The sequence below is a fragment of the Diceros bicornis genome, chromosome 26 (genome assembly GCF_020826845.1).
Source record: "Diceros bicornis minor isolate mBicDic1 chromosome 26, mDicBic1.mat.cur, whole genome shotgun sequence".
Taxonomy (NCBI): Eukaryota; Metazoa; Chordata; class Mammalia; order Perissodactyla; family Rhinocerotidae; genus Diceros; species Diceros bicornis.
In genome coordinates, this window is record NC_080765.1 from 41,503,551 (window position 1) to 41,521,087 (window position 17,537).

General features: G+C 41.8%; 1 protein-coding gene across 3 annotated transcripts in view; it reads right to left on the reverse strand.

The window, feature by feature from the left end:
* Positions 1 to 1,004: 1,004 nt before the first annotated feature.
* The window catches only part of RBFOX1 (RNA binding fox-1 homolog 1), a 358,536-nt gene continuing 342,003 nt past the window's right edge, over positions 1,005 to 17,537 (reverse strand). Inside the window, exons 12-14 of one of the 3 annotated variants that reach the window (XM_058570100.1) lie at positions 17,397 to 17,449; positions 2,812 to 2,887; positions 1,193 to 1,248 (exon numbers count right to left, since the gene is read on the reverse strand). In XM_058570100.1, the coding sequence (XP_058426083.1) occupies position 1,248; positions 2,812 to 2,887; positions 17,397 to 17,449 (130 nt within the window). In that variant the 3' untranslated portion in view covers positions 1,193 to 1,247. Of the gene's footprint in view, positions 1,171 to 1,192; positions 1,249 to 2,298; positions 2,447 to 2,811; positions 2,888 to 17,396; positions 17,450 to 17,537 lie in introns of those variants that run through there. The other 2 variants (XM_058570099.1, XM_058570101.1) reach the window with 2 other exon arrangements.

A 17,537-nucleotide genomic window follows, 5' to 3' on the forward strand; every position in this document is an offset into this window, starting at 1 on the left:
CAAAAAGTACCAAGCTGATGAAAATACCATGATTATCTCTACCCAATGATTGCAATACTTGTAAAATGCTTCTATAAATCCGAATATGATTATCGTGTAATTCCATAAAAATTATACGTCTGTCTCTAACAGTTGTTCTACTAGGCTAAACTAAAGCTTCATAGACTGTTTCTAGAACTTAACAACTCCACTGCACAGATGTAAATTTTATACATTTTTTTTTAACTGGTACAAAGAATTTAAGTTTTTATTACTTTCTTTTTTTGGAAAAAAAGAAAAAAATAGAAACAGTGCTTTTTATCACCTTTTTATTAATGTTATTTTTTCCCTCCCATAATATAAAAGTCAGCAATGATATCAATAATTTATTATACTGGAAGAAATATAAAAAGAATGCTTGTTGATGGCCTAACTAGCAGTTTTTGCCTAAATAACTAGCGGCTGGTTAAGAAGCTGGATACTGCCGGGTGGAATGGTTTAAAGGGTGGGTTTGCACAGCTTCATTCAACTCGGATGCAGAAGTGCTACTAGAAGCACCCCCCCTTAACGTAACCTTTGGCTTGAACTGACAATGAGTAACTTAGAACCGTTGATATATGATCGTTGGTGCAGTGGGTCGTTTAGATTCATCAGTTACTATTTTTTTTTTCTCTTTCGGCCAAACCCCGGTCCCAACCCCCTAAGTCCCTCCCACCCTTCCCCTTTCATAAAATAAAATAACAGATGCAGAAAAAAATGACTACTGTAGTCACTTACACTCTTTCCCAAACAGCTGATAACCCCAGTAGCTTAATATTCAGCATATATAATTCATTTAAGTGCTATAGCACTCTGGATATGGCCCTAAACCAGTTTTTATTCATAGCTAGCATCTCTCTAGATCAACCACAAAAATTCCTACAGCCAGCAACCAAACTACGGAACCTTCAGAAATGAAAGACCCACAATATTAAAATACACAGAACAAAATATCTGAGGTATAAGATAAAAAATGTAATTTTTTTTCCTCTTTTTCGTTTTTAGAGTTGCTGAAATGATGCACTACTGCATGTATTGCAATACCCAGGCCTCGGAAAGCTTCCTTTCTCCCCACATTGGAAGGTTTTTATGTTTTTTTTTTGTCATTTAGTATGGAGCAAAACGGTTGTATCCCCCTCGGTATATACTAGCCTGCAATGAAGAAAGAACGAGACCCACATCATCAGCATGGCTCCTAGTCTTGGCATCAGTCAAGGGTGCAAAAGCATTCTGAAACAAAGCAATTTGAGGGGTGTGTTTTTTACATTTTCCTTTTGCAACACGTGGATCATCAAAGAAAGACTAATGTGAAAAATAGACACTCAAAAACAACCAAAATGGAGGCACCCCCTACCCAGCCCAGGTCATTCTTGAAGAACTAGATAGGGCCAATCTTGACCTCCCCCACTAGCTCCTTATAAAGAAAATCCCTGTAGAACCAAATCATCAGCCAGTCCTGTCGGCTAAAAGGACTCTGATACAAACTGGGGCTAAAAGGACTCACTCTGATACAAACTGGACAACTGAAGGATTTGCACCGTCTCATTTTGTTTGCGTGTTTGATTCACTAATGCTCTGTTCCATCTGTAAAAGCGCCATCTACACTCAAGAAGTTGAATGCAGATGACTTATTGAAGATAATCATTCAACTCTCCTTTCCAACACCTTCCTCAAGTGGACGAGATGTTGAAGCAGAGTGGTTGAATGCAAAATCAGGATGAAAATTTAAATCAACTTCTTACTTGACCTGGCCCAACAACCTGTATGGAATTTGCTCTGGAGAGGGGAGTTGTACAGATGAATTGCTTGATGTAATTGAACTTGTGCAAAACAACATGTTTCCAAATCATGACTAAATTTCTATGACCAAGCTCCAGTGAATTGTCTGGCCATGGCTTTAGACAGCTATGAGGTGGCACTTAACTATTTCCCTTTTCTAAACGTATTGGCGATTCGAATGAATGCCTAAGGGGATTTAATTTTAGGATAAGGACTGATATTCTTGATCCCAAGCAGAAAACTGCATGCCAAAAGCTTTGTAATGATTGCATACGCTCTCACGTGATGGGCACGTCTTACTGTACTCAAGAGTTTTAGTGCATAGAAGTTTGAACAAGTACAGGCAAATTCATCCCACCCTCACCTCCCGTTTTTGCCCTCCCCCCACCCCGCCCAAAACAAAAACCCAGATCCCCCCAAAACAAAAGACAACCCCCAAACCCAGCTGATTCCTTCTAATTCCTTATGTATTAGGCACACACACAAAGTGTGCCTCTCTCTCTATTTTCTCTCCTGGGCGACTATGACTTTAAACATGAATTGTAATAGGGGAGGAGAGGCAGTCAGATTCTCAGCTGCCTGACAGCAGAGGCCTGGAAGTGTGCAGCTTAGCTCCTCTGAAGTCTGTGCTGGGGCTGGAACCTTGGGGCTATGTGAATGAGCAGCAAGGGAGGAAAAAAAAAGAAAAAAAAATTCTGCATTGACACTGCATTCTGTTAGTGATGGATTTAATTATCAAAATGACTAATTATTCCATTAAGGTAAGTGCTCTGCTAGGTGAGACTTGCAAAATTAGAAATATAATAACTTACATGCACTACATTGCCAAGAAATTAAGACATTTATCAAGTTTACTGGGAGGATTAATGTGGCATTTTAGCTGCTGTTAGCACAAGAGACAAATTCAATTAAGGGAAAGTGAGAGGACGTCAACCATCAACCCATACTAAGGTCCCAGCTGGGGGAAGGGATGGGAGGCAGGAAGAAGTGAGGAAGAGAAGGAATCAGACTCACCATGGCACCAACGCCGTAGGTGGGGGCTGGAGCAAGTGTGTGGTGGTAGGGGTCGGCAGCATAAACTCGTCCGTAACTGAAAGGAAAACAGAGGTGAAGATTAATCTATAATACAGGATTACAATGTAAAAATAACAACCACAAAATACAAAATACCAAGACAGTGTGAAGGGGCCCTACTCATCTTTAGGAGTAAGGAACTGTGTCCAGTCTGCCACATAATATAAGGAAAGTCCATCTGTGCACAATGTATTCTTTTGTCCACTTAACATGGCTGGTCACATAGACAACGTATTTTATCTGTATATATATATTTTTTTCCTCTCTCTCATAGAACTGTTTCTACACTGTTTCTACACTATGAAGACTGAGGTAGGCAGAAGAAACAAATTGAAAGAGTGGTTTTAAGAAGCCCAGTACCCACAGAGGACATGTTATACTCAAGAGAGACTGTCCTTTTCTCCTAATTTAGCTGTCACCAATCAAGCGAGACAGAGTGGATCAGAAAGGATGAAGTGATCTGGTCTGTAAAGTTAGGGTCCAACATCTTAGAATGGGAAAGAGCAAACGTATTCAAATGGGTGCATCTTGAAGAGTTTGTGGGACCTCCCCCAACTCAAGAATTGGAGCCTGATTTAATTTTGATCCTATCACCCCAGAACTTCTATCTCATCAATGTGTGCCCAGGTTCTGGAAAGGGACACATTTCAAACAGCATTTCTTGATGACATTTCTTTATCTTTGAGTTTTTTCGTCTCTCTCTACCATCTTCCTCCCTCCACTGCCATGATTTCCAGTATAGGCTTTAGAAGGAAAATGAAGAAGGGATGGAAGCTGGACACATTGGGTGCCTACTAAGCGTCTGAAACTGAACAATGCAGCAAATCAGAAATTAGGGTTCAGAGAGCTTAAGTCACTTGCTCAGGTCACAGAGCTAGACAGAGTCAGAGCTGACCCTTGAATCTCTCAGGGCAACTCAAATGCTCTTTCCATGGGGGCACACACCCTTACTTCAATGACCTGCAGGTATCTTCTTGGAGATAGTTTGAACATGGCTATTTTGGTAATGATCAAAGCTAAGACGCGATCTTAAGTTAGGTTTCCTCGAGGCAGAGTCTGAAATGAAGATTCTTGTGCAAGTGAAGAAGGAGAAGGAGAGAGAGGCAAGCAGGTAGGAGCATGGGAAAAAAAGAGAAGCAAGGATGTGGTCTGAGCTGGAGACTAGCTTCCAGCTAGTCTCCTGCGAGTTGTACCCAGAGTTGATCCCACCTGGAGGCAAGCAGGTTGGTTTTGTAATACTCATGTAAGTTAAGCATTAGCTGTGGGCTTCCCTGAAGGATAGAGGATAACTTCCAAGTTGAAGTGACTCTCTTGGGCAGAGGGTAATTCTCTGAAGAAGGGAGCAGCTGTACACCATTAGCAACCAACACTCACAGCAGCTAGGGGATGGGTGTAACAGCCACTAAACGGGATATCCATGGATTACCAATTGCTTTTGACTCTTGGACTTTCCTTTAAAGAATGAAGGAACAAGGCAGGAAGAAATGGTTTGTCTGCAGCATCAACCTTAAGCTCCCCTCCCACCTCCTGGAATCTAATTGGCATGCATTTTTTTCCTCTCCTTCTCTATCTTTTCCCCATTTGCCTTCCAATCTTCTTTCTCATAGTTGGTGGATAAGAATGCACTGGCTGGGTCTGACTTGGTCGCTCATACGTGGAGCCTGGGAAGGTGAGAAGAAGCTGAGTGAAGGACTTTCTAACTCTTTGGCTCTAAGTTAGACTCCAGATGGAAAAACATTTGATTATACCAAGCTCTCATTACATATCCTACTCCCAAGCCCACCTTGCCTATTTCCAAGAGCACTGAGCTTAAATAATCTAGACGAGGTTTTCAGCTTCAACACAGATCCCCAAAAGCAGTGACAGGAATGGCTGTTCCTTTTCTGAGTGAATCTCTCAGTAAAACTAACAAATAGTTGATTCTTTTTTGCTTTTCATTCTTTGGGACACCCTTCATTCCTTTGACTCATCAAAGTGGTCTTTGGTCAAAGATTCTCCCTCTCTCTGGGAGGAAAAACAGATGTAAGTCCAAGACAGAGGGTGTGTTAAAAAAAAGAACGATGATGTTTCTGAAGAAATCATTTATTCATGGAGGTCACTCTTGAAAGTTGAGCCTCTACCCACATGACTAGAAGTAGATACTAATAGGGGTAAAATGTCATGAGATATAACTTTGGCATTGATCTTCATTTCATGAGAAAATAAAGCCTGTCATTGCTCTAGAGAAAAAAACTGTTAATACGATTATTTTTAATGTAATTTCACCCAACAAAGCTGGTTGTACGAGCAGGACATAAATTGCAAAGGCAAACTAAAAATCCTTGGAAATTTACTAAGCGATGCCGCACATCGTATTCCTTCAAAACGAGTGTGAAGATGCAAACTTGGAGCAATTAATTTTTTTTTTTTTTAATTTGAGTACTAGTTTTACTGTGGCAAAAAATTTCCTCTTTTTGGGAGACAACATTGGTAATCTGAATGCACTCAGTGAAAATGTAGCTCCCACCTTTTCCTTCCACATACTTTAATCGTAAATTCTTATTTGTCTATAACACTGGGCAGAACTTCAACCTTTGTGGAAAACCCAAGGTAACAATTTGGCAGTGTTCTCTTCCAAGGCAGAAGAAAAATACAGCAGCACTGAACTATTCCTCGTAAATGAGCAGGCTCGTTTTCTCCTCAGGGTGACCTCTACCTTCAGAATCCGATGGTTTTATTATGATTAATAAATTTCATTTCCACAGAGGAAAAGGGACCATGTCAGCTCAAACTGAAAGCAAGGAGGCTTCTTTTCAAATGCTAATTTCTAAACACGCCCTTGTGTGACACTACAATTTAGACACAAGGTTATTATGGAAGATGTGGACTTGAGCACTACTCTTGCAGCGAATATGCCAGGCACATCAGCGACCTAATGTCCTCAGAGCTGGCTAAGCACAGCCCAAAGGAAGAACGGCAATTCCCAGGGATCTCTACAGGAATGATGGGAAAATGTCTTATGACCTCCACGTTAAGACTGACCTGCACATACAGTCACTGTCCACACCACCCATAATCCTGACCAAAGTGGACAATAGTGCGATTAGGTCATGATGCTCTCTTGCCTCTTCAAACCACCAGCCATTTATATCTATCTGTATCAAATCTATCTATCTATCTATCTTTCTATCTGTCTGCCTGTCTGTCCAGATGGACTTCATCCATCCATTCGCCCATTCATCTATCTATCCGTCTATCTATCCATCTATCTACCTATCTATCATCTAACTTGTTAAATATAAATCTATATGAATCTAATCATATCACTTCCCTGCTTTAAACCCTCCAGTGGTTATCCACTGATCCTAGAATAAAATCAAAACTTATGTGAGTTGCCCCTGCCCCTGTTTCACTCCTATGTTACTCCTCTCCACCCCTTGCCCACTGCCCACTGTGTTCCAGGCACACCGGCCTCATCAATATTCCTTGGACACATGCAAATTCATTCTCTCCTTAGGGCCTTGGCACTTGCTCATCCTCCACCTGAACTGCTTCCTTTCCTCCCTTATATCTCAGAGCAAGTCTCACCTCCCCAGAGAGAAGCCTCCTTCCCTGACCACCCTTTCTTAAGCACACTTTCCAACTCCATCCCCACCCTTCATTTAATGGAGCACATCTCTAACAATGTTGTTTACTTACCTCTCTACCTGATTGTTTACCTGTCCCCCTCCTGGAATTTCATCTCCAGGGGGACGAGGGCTCAGTCTATTATGTACATCTTTTTATCCCCATGTCTAGTGCAGCAGCAGCCACAGTGCAGGTGAACAAGGGGCCAAGCCAATACCACTGCGTGAGTGCAGGCAGCAAGTGGGAGGAGTGAGGAGAGAGAAGTGAGACTGAGAAGACCCCTGTACCCTTCAGTACAAGTCTGTCCGTAGCAAAGATTCTTTCAGACACACTTCCTAAAGATTCTAGGTCAGCTGCTCCCAAAGACAGTCAAAACCCTTCAAGATGCTCAGAAGAAAAGTTTCCGGAGACTCTGGAAATATAGAGTGTCCAGTTTCACATCACTCCTGAGAGTTCACAAATTGCCATAAAGCTCATCAAAACCCTTTAGGGAAAAAACAAACAAACAAAGAAATAAAAGAAAACCGCTTTGCTGGCTAGCTGACCACAGCTTGCAGCCATCATGAGCACTCGTCTCTCTTGACCTCAGCAACAAGTTAAAACCAGGAGGCAACCCTTGGCCCTGGAGAGAGCAAAGGCCTTGAGGCAAGAAGATCCACGTTCAAGTTCTGCCTTTGCAATGTCCTTGCTCAATGACTCAGGCAAATCACTCTCTCTGAGCCTCACTTGCCATGTTTGTAAAATGGTATTGCTCTGTCTGAGCCCTGCCTAATTCACAGATAAAGTGCATGAAAAGAAACCAGATACATTTTAAAGCAGTCTACAGATAGAGGCAATTATGATACAAGGGTTCTTGTATAGAATTTCACAAGCCAATCTCTCCCTCCTGTCCAGACTTTTGGCCTGTAGAGGCAACTGAAAGTTCCTATTCTGATAGGATCGCATGTAACTCTAGCAATCAACTTACAGATGCTTTTAGAGTCAAGATATATCTAGTTTATGAGTTACAGATGCAGTTTAAATTGCTATATTTGAGGTTAAGGTTATGTTGGAGTAAAATGAATAAGCATGCTGCCTGTTGAATGGGAAATATGAACCCGTGTTTGTTAAAGTGCTTTGTCAACTCTATTGAGAAATGCAAATATTACTTATTATTAACATCTTCTAAATCTAGCTGAAACAAGCTGGATGCTAATGAAATACAATGGGGCTGTGTTGGTACCCCACGGTCAAGTGATTTTCTTATAGGGATATAGTAAGAACACTGTAATTAATTTCACTCTATATATTTCAATTAAGAGCCTTTGTGACCCTGAGACCTTTTCTTCTTCCTTTAGCATCACCTTCCCAGGCCTCCTGTCTCAGAGACAGCTGGGGGAATCCCTGTGGGGCAGAAATATGAATAAAATATGTTCACCCCTCAGATGACATTCACAATGTGGCGTAGATCTCCTAGACAGCCCAACTGCAGCAAGAAAGTGCAAAGGCTTTGCCCTGCTACATAGAGAAACCCTGCAGAGTATGTATTCAAAATAGGATGGCTCCCTGGGGATCAGAATGAGGGGCCCCCAGTCTGATTTTGCCCAGGGGCAATGTCATTAGGGGCTACAGTGCCCTCCTAATTACATCTAAGATATAGTCTGTAAGATATTTGGGAAAATAAATCCATGCAAGTCACACACTTACCACACAGTATACAAACAGGGTACCACACCATGGTCCCATTGTTCTAACAACCTGCTATTTGGAGAGTGATGGTTTGGCTGGGGGATGTTCCCTTTCACTTTCCTGTAGAGAGTCAACTGAGGTTTGGATTTCATCAAGGCCCACCTGGTCCAGGCTATCTGCAGCACCCGGTGAGAAGGGATTGATAAGAAGCTAACTGCAGCACCCAGTGAGAAGGGATTGATAAGAAGCTAACTGCAGCACCTAGTGAGAAGAGATTGACAAGAAGCTAACGGCAGCACCCAGTGAGAAGGGATTGATAAGAAGCTAACTATGGCACCCAGTGAGAGGGGATTGATAAGAAGCTAACCTGCACCCACAAAGTAGGGATTCTCATCCCACCCAGATATTCATCCTATTTCTTCAGTCTCATTTTTTGAGCTTTTCCAAATGAAAACCAAATAACTTTTAAAAGAAAATCCTTTGGTTTTCGTTGTTGCTGGTGTAACTCACTCATAAGTTGTTGCTTTCCCCCCATCCAGAGGGAATGCATCTGGAACACATGTTCCAGATCAGGTGTTCTTTGTGTTTGGGTGAAATGCTCTGCTCTCAGCAATTCTCAGTGGCTGGAAAGGACCCACAGTCAATATTTGTCAGGAAGAGGAAGAAAAAGACTGGATGGCGAGCACATGGGCTTCCGAGTCCCTCAGCTCTGCCCCAGCTGTTGCATTAGTTCCTTCCCTGATACAACTGCAAGTCAATCAAGTTTCAAAAAGAGAGTGTTATGGGCATTTATACTTTCCAACTCTCTCCTTCCATACTCGTAACTAAATAAAAGTGCAGCAAAACACAAGATCTCACTGTCCTACTGAAAGAGGCAGAAGCCTCCTGACAAATCCCTTGGCGAATTTGCGACTGCAGAATCTGACATGGTGCCTTGGCTTGTGGGGATCCTGTTAGCTCTGGACGGAGACAAAATCCCTCACCTCAAAGGATGAAGCCCAGAATATGGGATCCCACAGGTCTTTCCAGTCCCCGGCTGTGGACACCTCAGGATATCTTTCAGATGAATGGACTCTCACCTCCATGCAAAGCAACATCTACCAGACAACCCCAAAGGCTCAGGATGCAGACCCTCCATTTTCAAATCACAGAACCCCACAACTTTCGGGGTTGTGGTCTGGGCTACCACAGTGTGCACCAGTTTGAGAAGATATTGTGATAATAATGGTTATAACGGCCAAGATTTGGGGGAAATCTTCTAGGGATCATTCACAGCAAGGACGATGAGTTAATCTCCATCCACCACGCAGAGACATGGAATGACAACTGGTGCCAACCAACAGGAAGAAATGAGAGGATTCCCAGGACCTTGGGCCACACATCTTGGTTTGCCACAAAAGGAAAAAAAAAACCTTCTTGAAAATATTAACATGGGAACTACTTGAATGTATTGGGAAAGAATCCGAAGAGAGCTGGTTTAGCTAGGGAATGTTCCCATTCACTTTCCTACGCAGGGTCGCTGAAGTTTGGGCCTCAGACTCCAGTTACTCAGTCGACCTCAGTGAACGCATTCACTAAGGAAATACTCCTCTATGCCTACCGTAGCCTTCTTCTAGCTTTATTCTAGGCAACAATTTACACATTTATAGACCACAGGGGTAACCAAGCTTTATTCTAAAAGCTTCTCAAGATACATAAGTTAGAGGAACTGAACCTGTCCCATAACTCGAAACATCTAGAAAACTGCTCCAAATGCAGCAAAACCCCCAAGAAAGACACAAGTAGAAATGGAAGAAATTCTCTCGGATGAACACCATGGAGTTACGTCAACTTGGCTCTGGCAATTTCTGGCATTTCTGAATTCTATTGCTCCTCATTTCCTTAGCTTGCATTTGAAGTGACCGTCTTCACAAGTCACTCAGCCTCATGACTTTTCTCCCCAGAGGTGGGAGGAAAAGCATTTTATGGGCCCTTTAGCTTCTAAATGGGAAGCCATAGGGTTTGCTTTTGCACATGGACACCTGCCACACATGTGAACTGTGTGTTCGTAAGTACTCACATGAATCCAGCACCCATAGAATCTAGAAGAACCCCACCATACCACCCACGGTAAATCAGATGGCAGAATCCTTTCTACGCCCTCTCGATACAACTCAAAACCTCTTCCTGTTTTGAATCCCAAAAGAGCAGGTTTGAGATAGGAACTTTGATTCTGGATTCATCAATGCAGAGGAGCAGCTACTCCCTGGGAGTTGAGAGAACAGAGTGAGTCCTGCTTTTGGCCATGCAGTTCCTCCACTCTGGAATGTCTCCTCCAATAAAAAACCCATAGACATACTCTCTTTAATGCCCAAGGTTATCATCCTCTTAGAAAGTCTGTTTCATCGTCTTTGCTTCTTGACTACTGCTCTGCCAAAGTCACTGAAATTTCCCATCATGCTTTGAAATCAACATGGCACCTCAGCTACAGTTTAATCCACTGGGGAACCACAAAGGTAATTTCATGTTTGTATTCCTCATGGGATCTTCAGTAACCCTGCACAGAAGCAGGGTTGAACAGTACCTAAGGATTCCCTAGGGTCAGAATTCCTAGAGTCAAATCTTGCTTCTGCTACTTCCTTGCTAAGTAATGTCAGAAAGTTTATCTCCTCTGTGAGCCAGTTTCCCCATCCACGAATGGAGATAATAATAGTGCATAATAACTGTATAAGGTGGTTGTGGAGTTGAGATGAGGGTTACTGGTTACCAGTTAGTCAGTAACCAAAGGAGTGTCAGTTATTGATGCTATTAAGATTGAGAGGACTGCAGCTCTTGCCCTCTCTCTGTTCTGTGTAGGATCACTACAGAACAGAGCGCCCATGGAACACACGTGTCAGAACAACCCCTGAAGTATGTTTGCCATCTGAAGCCCTGTGTCCTGGGATCCCCCAGGCTTCATGTAAGGAGATCAAAGATGCTGAGAGGTTAACTAGCAGGATGAGAGGGAGGTAGGTTCTGGGCTCCGCACTCCAGGAATGTCCTTCTATAGCACACACACACAAACGCACACACACACTATACTCTCACTCGGAGGCAATATCGAAACAAAGTCAAGACACATTGCCAATGTCCAGACTATCTTAATTCCAGGTGAGTATCCCTCACTTCTAAGAGACCAGTTCTTGGGGCACACAAATTCTTTCAATATTCATTTGAGCAAAATGAATGAAAATATGGCTCTAGAATGGTCCTGTCCAAAGAAATACGATGAGCCAAATATGTCATTTTAAATTTTACAGTAGCCACATTAAAAAAGTAAAAATAAACAAGTAAAATTCATTTTTATTTAATCCAATATATTAAAATATTATCATTTCAACGTGTAATCGACTTAAAGATCATGAATGAAATATTTTACATAATTTTTGTACTAAAGTTTTGAAATCTGGTATGCATTTTACACTTACAGCTCATCTCCACTCGGAGCAGCCACAGTTCAAGGGCTCAACAGCCACATGAGCTTACTGGCCACTATACGGCAGAACACGACTCTAGAAAAACCTATCACGTGTCCTCCTTACCACTGAAATAGAAAAGGTTCCTGATTGATCAGCTCAGCGTTTCCTAAAGTGTGATCTGAGGACTCCTGTATTAGAATTACCTGGGGGAATTTGTAAGAATGCAGATTATCCGGCTTCCTCTCCAAACCTATGAACCAGAATCTGGGGCTGGGAAAGGGGAGGATGAAATGGAACCTGTGTTTGTAATAAGTTCCGCCGGTGATTTTCATGCACTCTAACATGTGATGACCACTGTTCTATTTTTTTTCTTTTTAATTCTGCACTGATATAGCACTCCCTCACTCAGGCTAATTCAGAGCTATCTAGATATCTTTAATTTTCTTAAGTAAACTTATAAAGACATTTTCTTTTTATAAGGTATTGTTATTGTGTGCAACAAGCTTTGAACTATGCCTAGGACACAGTAAGCTCTCAATAAATGCTATAACTATTTTTACTGAGGTCCTTTGCTTATATGTTCCCTTAGCATCCTGCACTTCCCCTATTAAAATACACATCACATTTTATTGGAAACAGACCAATTAACTACAAATCAATTCACCGCATGACAACTTTGCTGAATAATCAAATCACCAAAATGCAAAGAAGACAATTAGATGAAATTTGCTGAAGGATCAATTAGGGGAATGGCTAATTTGGAAATTTCTTCTAAATTTTATCTGAAGTCTTAGGATGTACAAGTGTGTGTGTGTGTGTGCATGCATGTGTGTGTGCGCAGGTTAGGGGGGATAGAAGGATGTCAGGGGGTGGTGATACTCCTCCTGTGCCCCTGAACTTGCCAAATATTGCTTCTAATAATTACACAGTAAGGTGTATAGCAGCCTATCCTATAGCTGATGTGTTTGTTCATTTGGCCAAGACTTTTTCACAGACCCCCATTCTTACCTCCACGTCTGTGTCCAATACTCATAAGGAACTGGGGATGTGTCTTCCTATGCCACCTGACAGCACCTGGCATGGGGGGAGGTGCAAGACTTGCTGCCAGACTGAGACCCAGCCTCCACTTGCACCCTATTCACACAAACACGCGCACACACGCACGCACGCACGTACGCGCACACACACGCTTCTTTGGGCAAGGGGCAGCTGTAAGCCCAGACTCTGCAGCCAAAATGACTAGTTCAAACTGTCTGGTAGTTTTCAGGGAGTGGTTATGCTCTTAGTTGATTTTCAGCCACTGATTTTCAGCAAAAAAAGGATTTTTGGAGAATTGACCTAGAACACACTTGGCTTGTTTAACCCTCTGTCTCCCTGGACATGCAGAATGCTCCCTGACAAGGTATCTGCCCCCTTCATCACTCCATCCCCGCACGTAGACCAACATCCAGCACATCAGAGTACGCAACGTACACCTGCTACATGAAGGGGCTGGACCAAGTCACATAAACTCCCAGTGGACAAACTGTTTAGAGAAGCATTCATTTCCCTTGGGTTCCCTCAAAATTTTAGCAACTATGCCCCCCAACTCACAAGTACTAGTTTTCTAGGATCAAGACATCACATGTAAAGAAAGCAGGAGAATTACATCTGGAGGTGAAGGTCAATGTTCCCAAGTCAAGATAAAAGGAGCATGTGGGGGCAGTGTGGCCTAATGGAAAGAGCTTTGGCATCAGATAGACTCCAATGTGACTATGGGCCACTTACCAAACCTCTCTGAGCCTGAGTGTTTTTTTTTTTTTAACGTGCAAAATGAGGATGATATTAACACCTACCTCACTGAGTAACTGTAACAAATTTTATATGCATGTATATATATGTATATATATACACACACACATACATACATACATATATACACATGGATATATATATGTGTATATATATATAATTTATCATACTGACGAGCACACAGAATTTGCTCAATAAACAATGGCAAGTTACTACTACATCTTGGAGAATTCAGCAAAACTCATATGAGGGACAATTACTGTAGGAACAAAGGGCTTGCTTTCCACAGTGACAAGAAGCTTAGCACTCCATGGAAATGATAGGTACACCCTTGGAGCAAGAGGGAGGGCACAGACATTTAACACAAACCAGACCTTGCAAGTTTCTAATTTGGCCAGCATATCCTATTTGTTCTCCCATCAAAATACAGCCCAAAGACAACCACTTCTCAGCTCTTCCATCGCCGTCCAGGCCCTTGTCACCCCTCCCTGGACTGCTGCAAGAGATGCACAACCAGAGCCCTTTCTTCTGCTCTTAGCGTATTGCAATCCATTCTCCGCAAAGCAGCCCAACTCATCATTAAAAAAATAAATCAGATCACAGTCCACCCTCCAATGCCTTCCCATCACACTTAAAACCTCAAATGACTTCCACAGTCTCCATGTCCTAATTTGCTATGACCCTTGGCTACCTTCCTGACGCTATCTCAAATCCTCACGTGTACTCACGTGCTGTGGCCACATTGGATACCTTACTGTGCTGGACACCTCAAGCATGCCTCGACCACGGGGCGTGCTGCACTTGCTGCTTAGTCAGCCTGAAATTCTTTCAATTCCACAATCACTTACCTGGCTCACCCCGTCCCTCGATTCAGGTCTCTGCTCAAATGTCACCCCCTCAGAGAGGTCTCCTCTGGTCAGTGAATGTAAAGCATCACATCTTACTTCCTATCCTCTCCCCTCCTTTTTGATTCATCACAGCTATTGCATAACTTTATATGCAAGTATATTATATGCTTATTCATCTACATGTTTGGGGCCTGGTCTGCACTAGAATGGAGGCTTTTTGAAGGAAGAGCTTCTCCTGACTTATTTAATGCTACGTCTCAAGGGCTTAGAACAGTTGCTAATACACAGCGATGACTCAATACATATGAATTAAGTGAAATGAATTTCCAGCTGCTCTGTCAAAATAAGTAACTTGGCTTTTCAACCTCCATTCTGGTACAAGATTCATAGTCTGCTTCAACTACAATCACCAGCCAGTCCTGGAAAACGCAGATGAATCACATCAGCAGGGAGGCCTGGAGTCTAAGAAGAAGGGAAAATCATCTTGCCCCTTTTGCCATCACATGCAAATGCCAACTCATCAAAGGTTCTTGATGTCACAGAATGAGAAGCTAGTGGAGTGTTTAAGGTGGAGGTACGAGATGTGACACCCACGTAAGCACGTGTCTTTCGGGAGCAAACAAAACAAAATAAAAACAAAACAACTAAGATCACTGTTGGAGCCACTGAATAAGAAAAGAAATTTCCTGTAAATACAGTCTCATAAACCACACATGCTAATGAAAAATGTTTCTTCTATGCAGCTAGCAAAAGCAGAATCAATATTTGGCATCCTGTACAAAAGACCCAATTAAAAATAGTCACTTTTCTTTTGGGAACTGAAAAAAAAAATCCTTTAGTGCTGCTGGTGCTACTGTTTGCTGATTTTCATCTCACTATCTCTACCCCAAGCCACAGACAAAACTGTCAGGCCAGGTCTGACCCCTAGGCAGCCATGTCAGAATAACACATCTTTGTAAGAATTTCAGTTATAAAATCCATCAAGCCCTCAAAACTGAGATTTTCAGCATCTTGTTGATTTCTTTCTTCATTTAAAAGGGGAGAAGTTGCCTTTTGTTAAATACTGAAATCGAGCACACAGCAGGATTCAACAGACCGACCGTAAGGAGTGTTGTTCTGTCTATGGAGGTGAGACCTCTGGACGGTTGCAACGGTTAGAATGTGGGTGCCCTGGGCTTTTCCAGCATGTGGGAAATAAGGCCCTGGAAGACTTCATTGAAACCACAAGTCACAACCTTTGTTGACTGAGCAGTTCTGATTTTTCATTTTCACTCTATGAGGAGGGTGGACTGGTTGGGAGATAATTTGATGTTTGATTGATATGGGTGTCTCCTTTTTCATGCTTGATTCAAAATTCAGAGTTCAAATTGAACCTTATGAAGCATACAACATATTATTAATATGGCCATCAAAGCAACAGCGATATCTCTCTCAATTTGAAATTTGATCAATAGCAATTCATTAAGAATTTACTGAGCAGCCATCCTAAATTAGATAAGGTAGGTGCAAACACTCAATCTGTAGCCTCTTTTAGGAATATTGTGTGTGGACCACTTGCTTACAAGGCAGGGTTTGTTAAGTCATGGGACAAAATCAATATCTACCTTTCAGGTTGTGACTTTGCCATGTTTGATCTATGATGTCAAAAGATAACCTAAGACACAGTGGAACATGCATACACTTTAACAGAGGAGATAGAGGCTCTGGAAGACCAGCATCCACAAATGAAGTCTATCAACATTTTGAACCAACATTCCTCTCCACCCCAAGCAATTTCCCCTTTTGTTGCATGCTCCATTCTCTTAAGGTTCTGCAAATGTCAAATAACTCTTGTATCCCAGGAACATTTCCCTGCTACTCCCAGCAATGCAACTATCCATCTTCTACTATTTGGCATTAGTAAAGTGTTATGGATGTCACTATCTCTCACAGGGAGAAACAGAGTTATCTGAGGCTAAGCTATCGCTTTAAAATGGGAGAATGCATACCTTTTGAACTCCCCTGGTAAGACTTTAAACCACTAAAAATGTTGAGACCGACTGTAGCAATGAAACTGAGGTAGAGTTTTCCTTCTGTGGCCCTGCCTTTTAGCATAGAGAGGGCTGGGACATGTTCCTAGCTCTCTGTCCTTCCTTTAGTTCTTTCTCTCCAAAGACTGTAAGTAGGGAGTGAAACCATAGCAAATAAGCCTTTGTTTACTGCTCCGTTGATAAAACATGATTGGTAACAGATGAAGGTCTATTTGTAAGGTTCAGTTTAAAGCATGCCTTTGAACGTCATGGCATACTCGACTACACGTGGATGAGCTGTAAAGTCCTCCCTTGCTGGCTAAAAGCAACATATTGATAAGATCTCTTAGTAATTGTTTTGGTCATAGTTTAGGCTTAAAAGCAAAAAATAAATAAATAAATAAAATCTGTTAGTTAAGGCACTCACCTATCTTGGCACTTAATCAAGTAATTCCATGCTAATGAAAGTCCAAATATAACTGTTCTGAACCACATCAAAGCAAAAAGACAAGCATTATTTTGATGGACACATCATACAACTATACAATTTCCATTTGCTAATGCCCTGATTTCAAAAGCAGAAGACGTTGTCTCTCTAAGTCCCGCTACTTGTAATATATGTTTTAAAAGAAAGGAAATAGAGGATCTTTAACTAATAGAAGGAAGATCCCCTTCTTATAAGACAGATAATTATATTCTCTAATGTCCTTAGCTTTATGGATTCAATCTTTTAGGGCCTCTAATATATACCAGTCATTCCATAAAAATCCCAAATAATTCACATATAAATCTGTGTGAACCCAGACATAATATGTCAAAAATCATAGAAGTCACATGTCTGTGTCCCTAATCTCCCCTGTTCAGTATTTCAACATACAAGCACTGATTATACCATAAGATTTTACTGTGGCTTCATTCAACACAGTCTTACTTTTCTGGATCATGTATTATTAAAATCGGAAATAAAATATCAGTTAGCAAAATGCCTAATGTCTTTCTAGACAGCAGAGCCTAGAGGCTTCAGCTATACTCCAAAGATATATGGACTTTGTTATTGTTTTTTTAACTAAACTTTCTAGAGTGACCAACTGCAGCATGTGAAGGAAAAAAAAAAAAAGGATATTGAGACTTGGATGGAGGCATCAAGAAGTAGCAATGTTTGTTACCTGCAGAGGTGTTACAAGAAATTTCATCTGCTGCAACGAAGACGAACTGATTTCTGGAAGAGAAGATAAAATTCACAATACTGCTCGCTCAGGGGGAAATGTGCTCTCTGCCAATTGGTTTGATGTATTCTGATGAGGGGA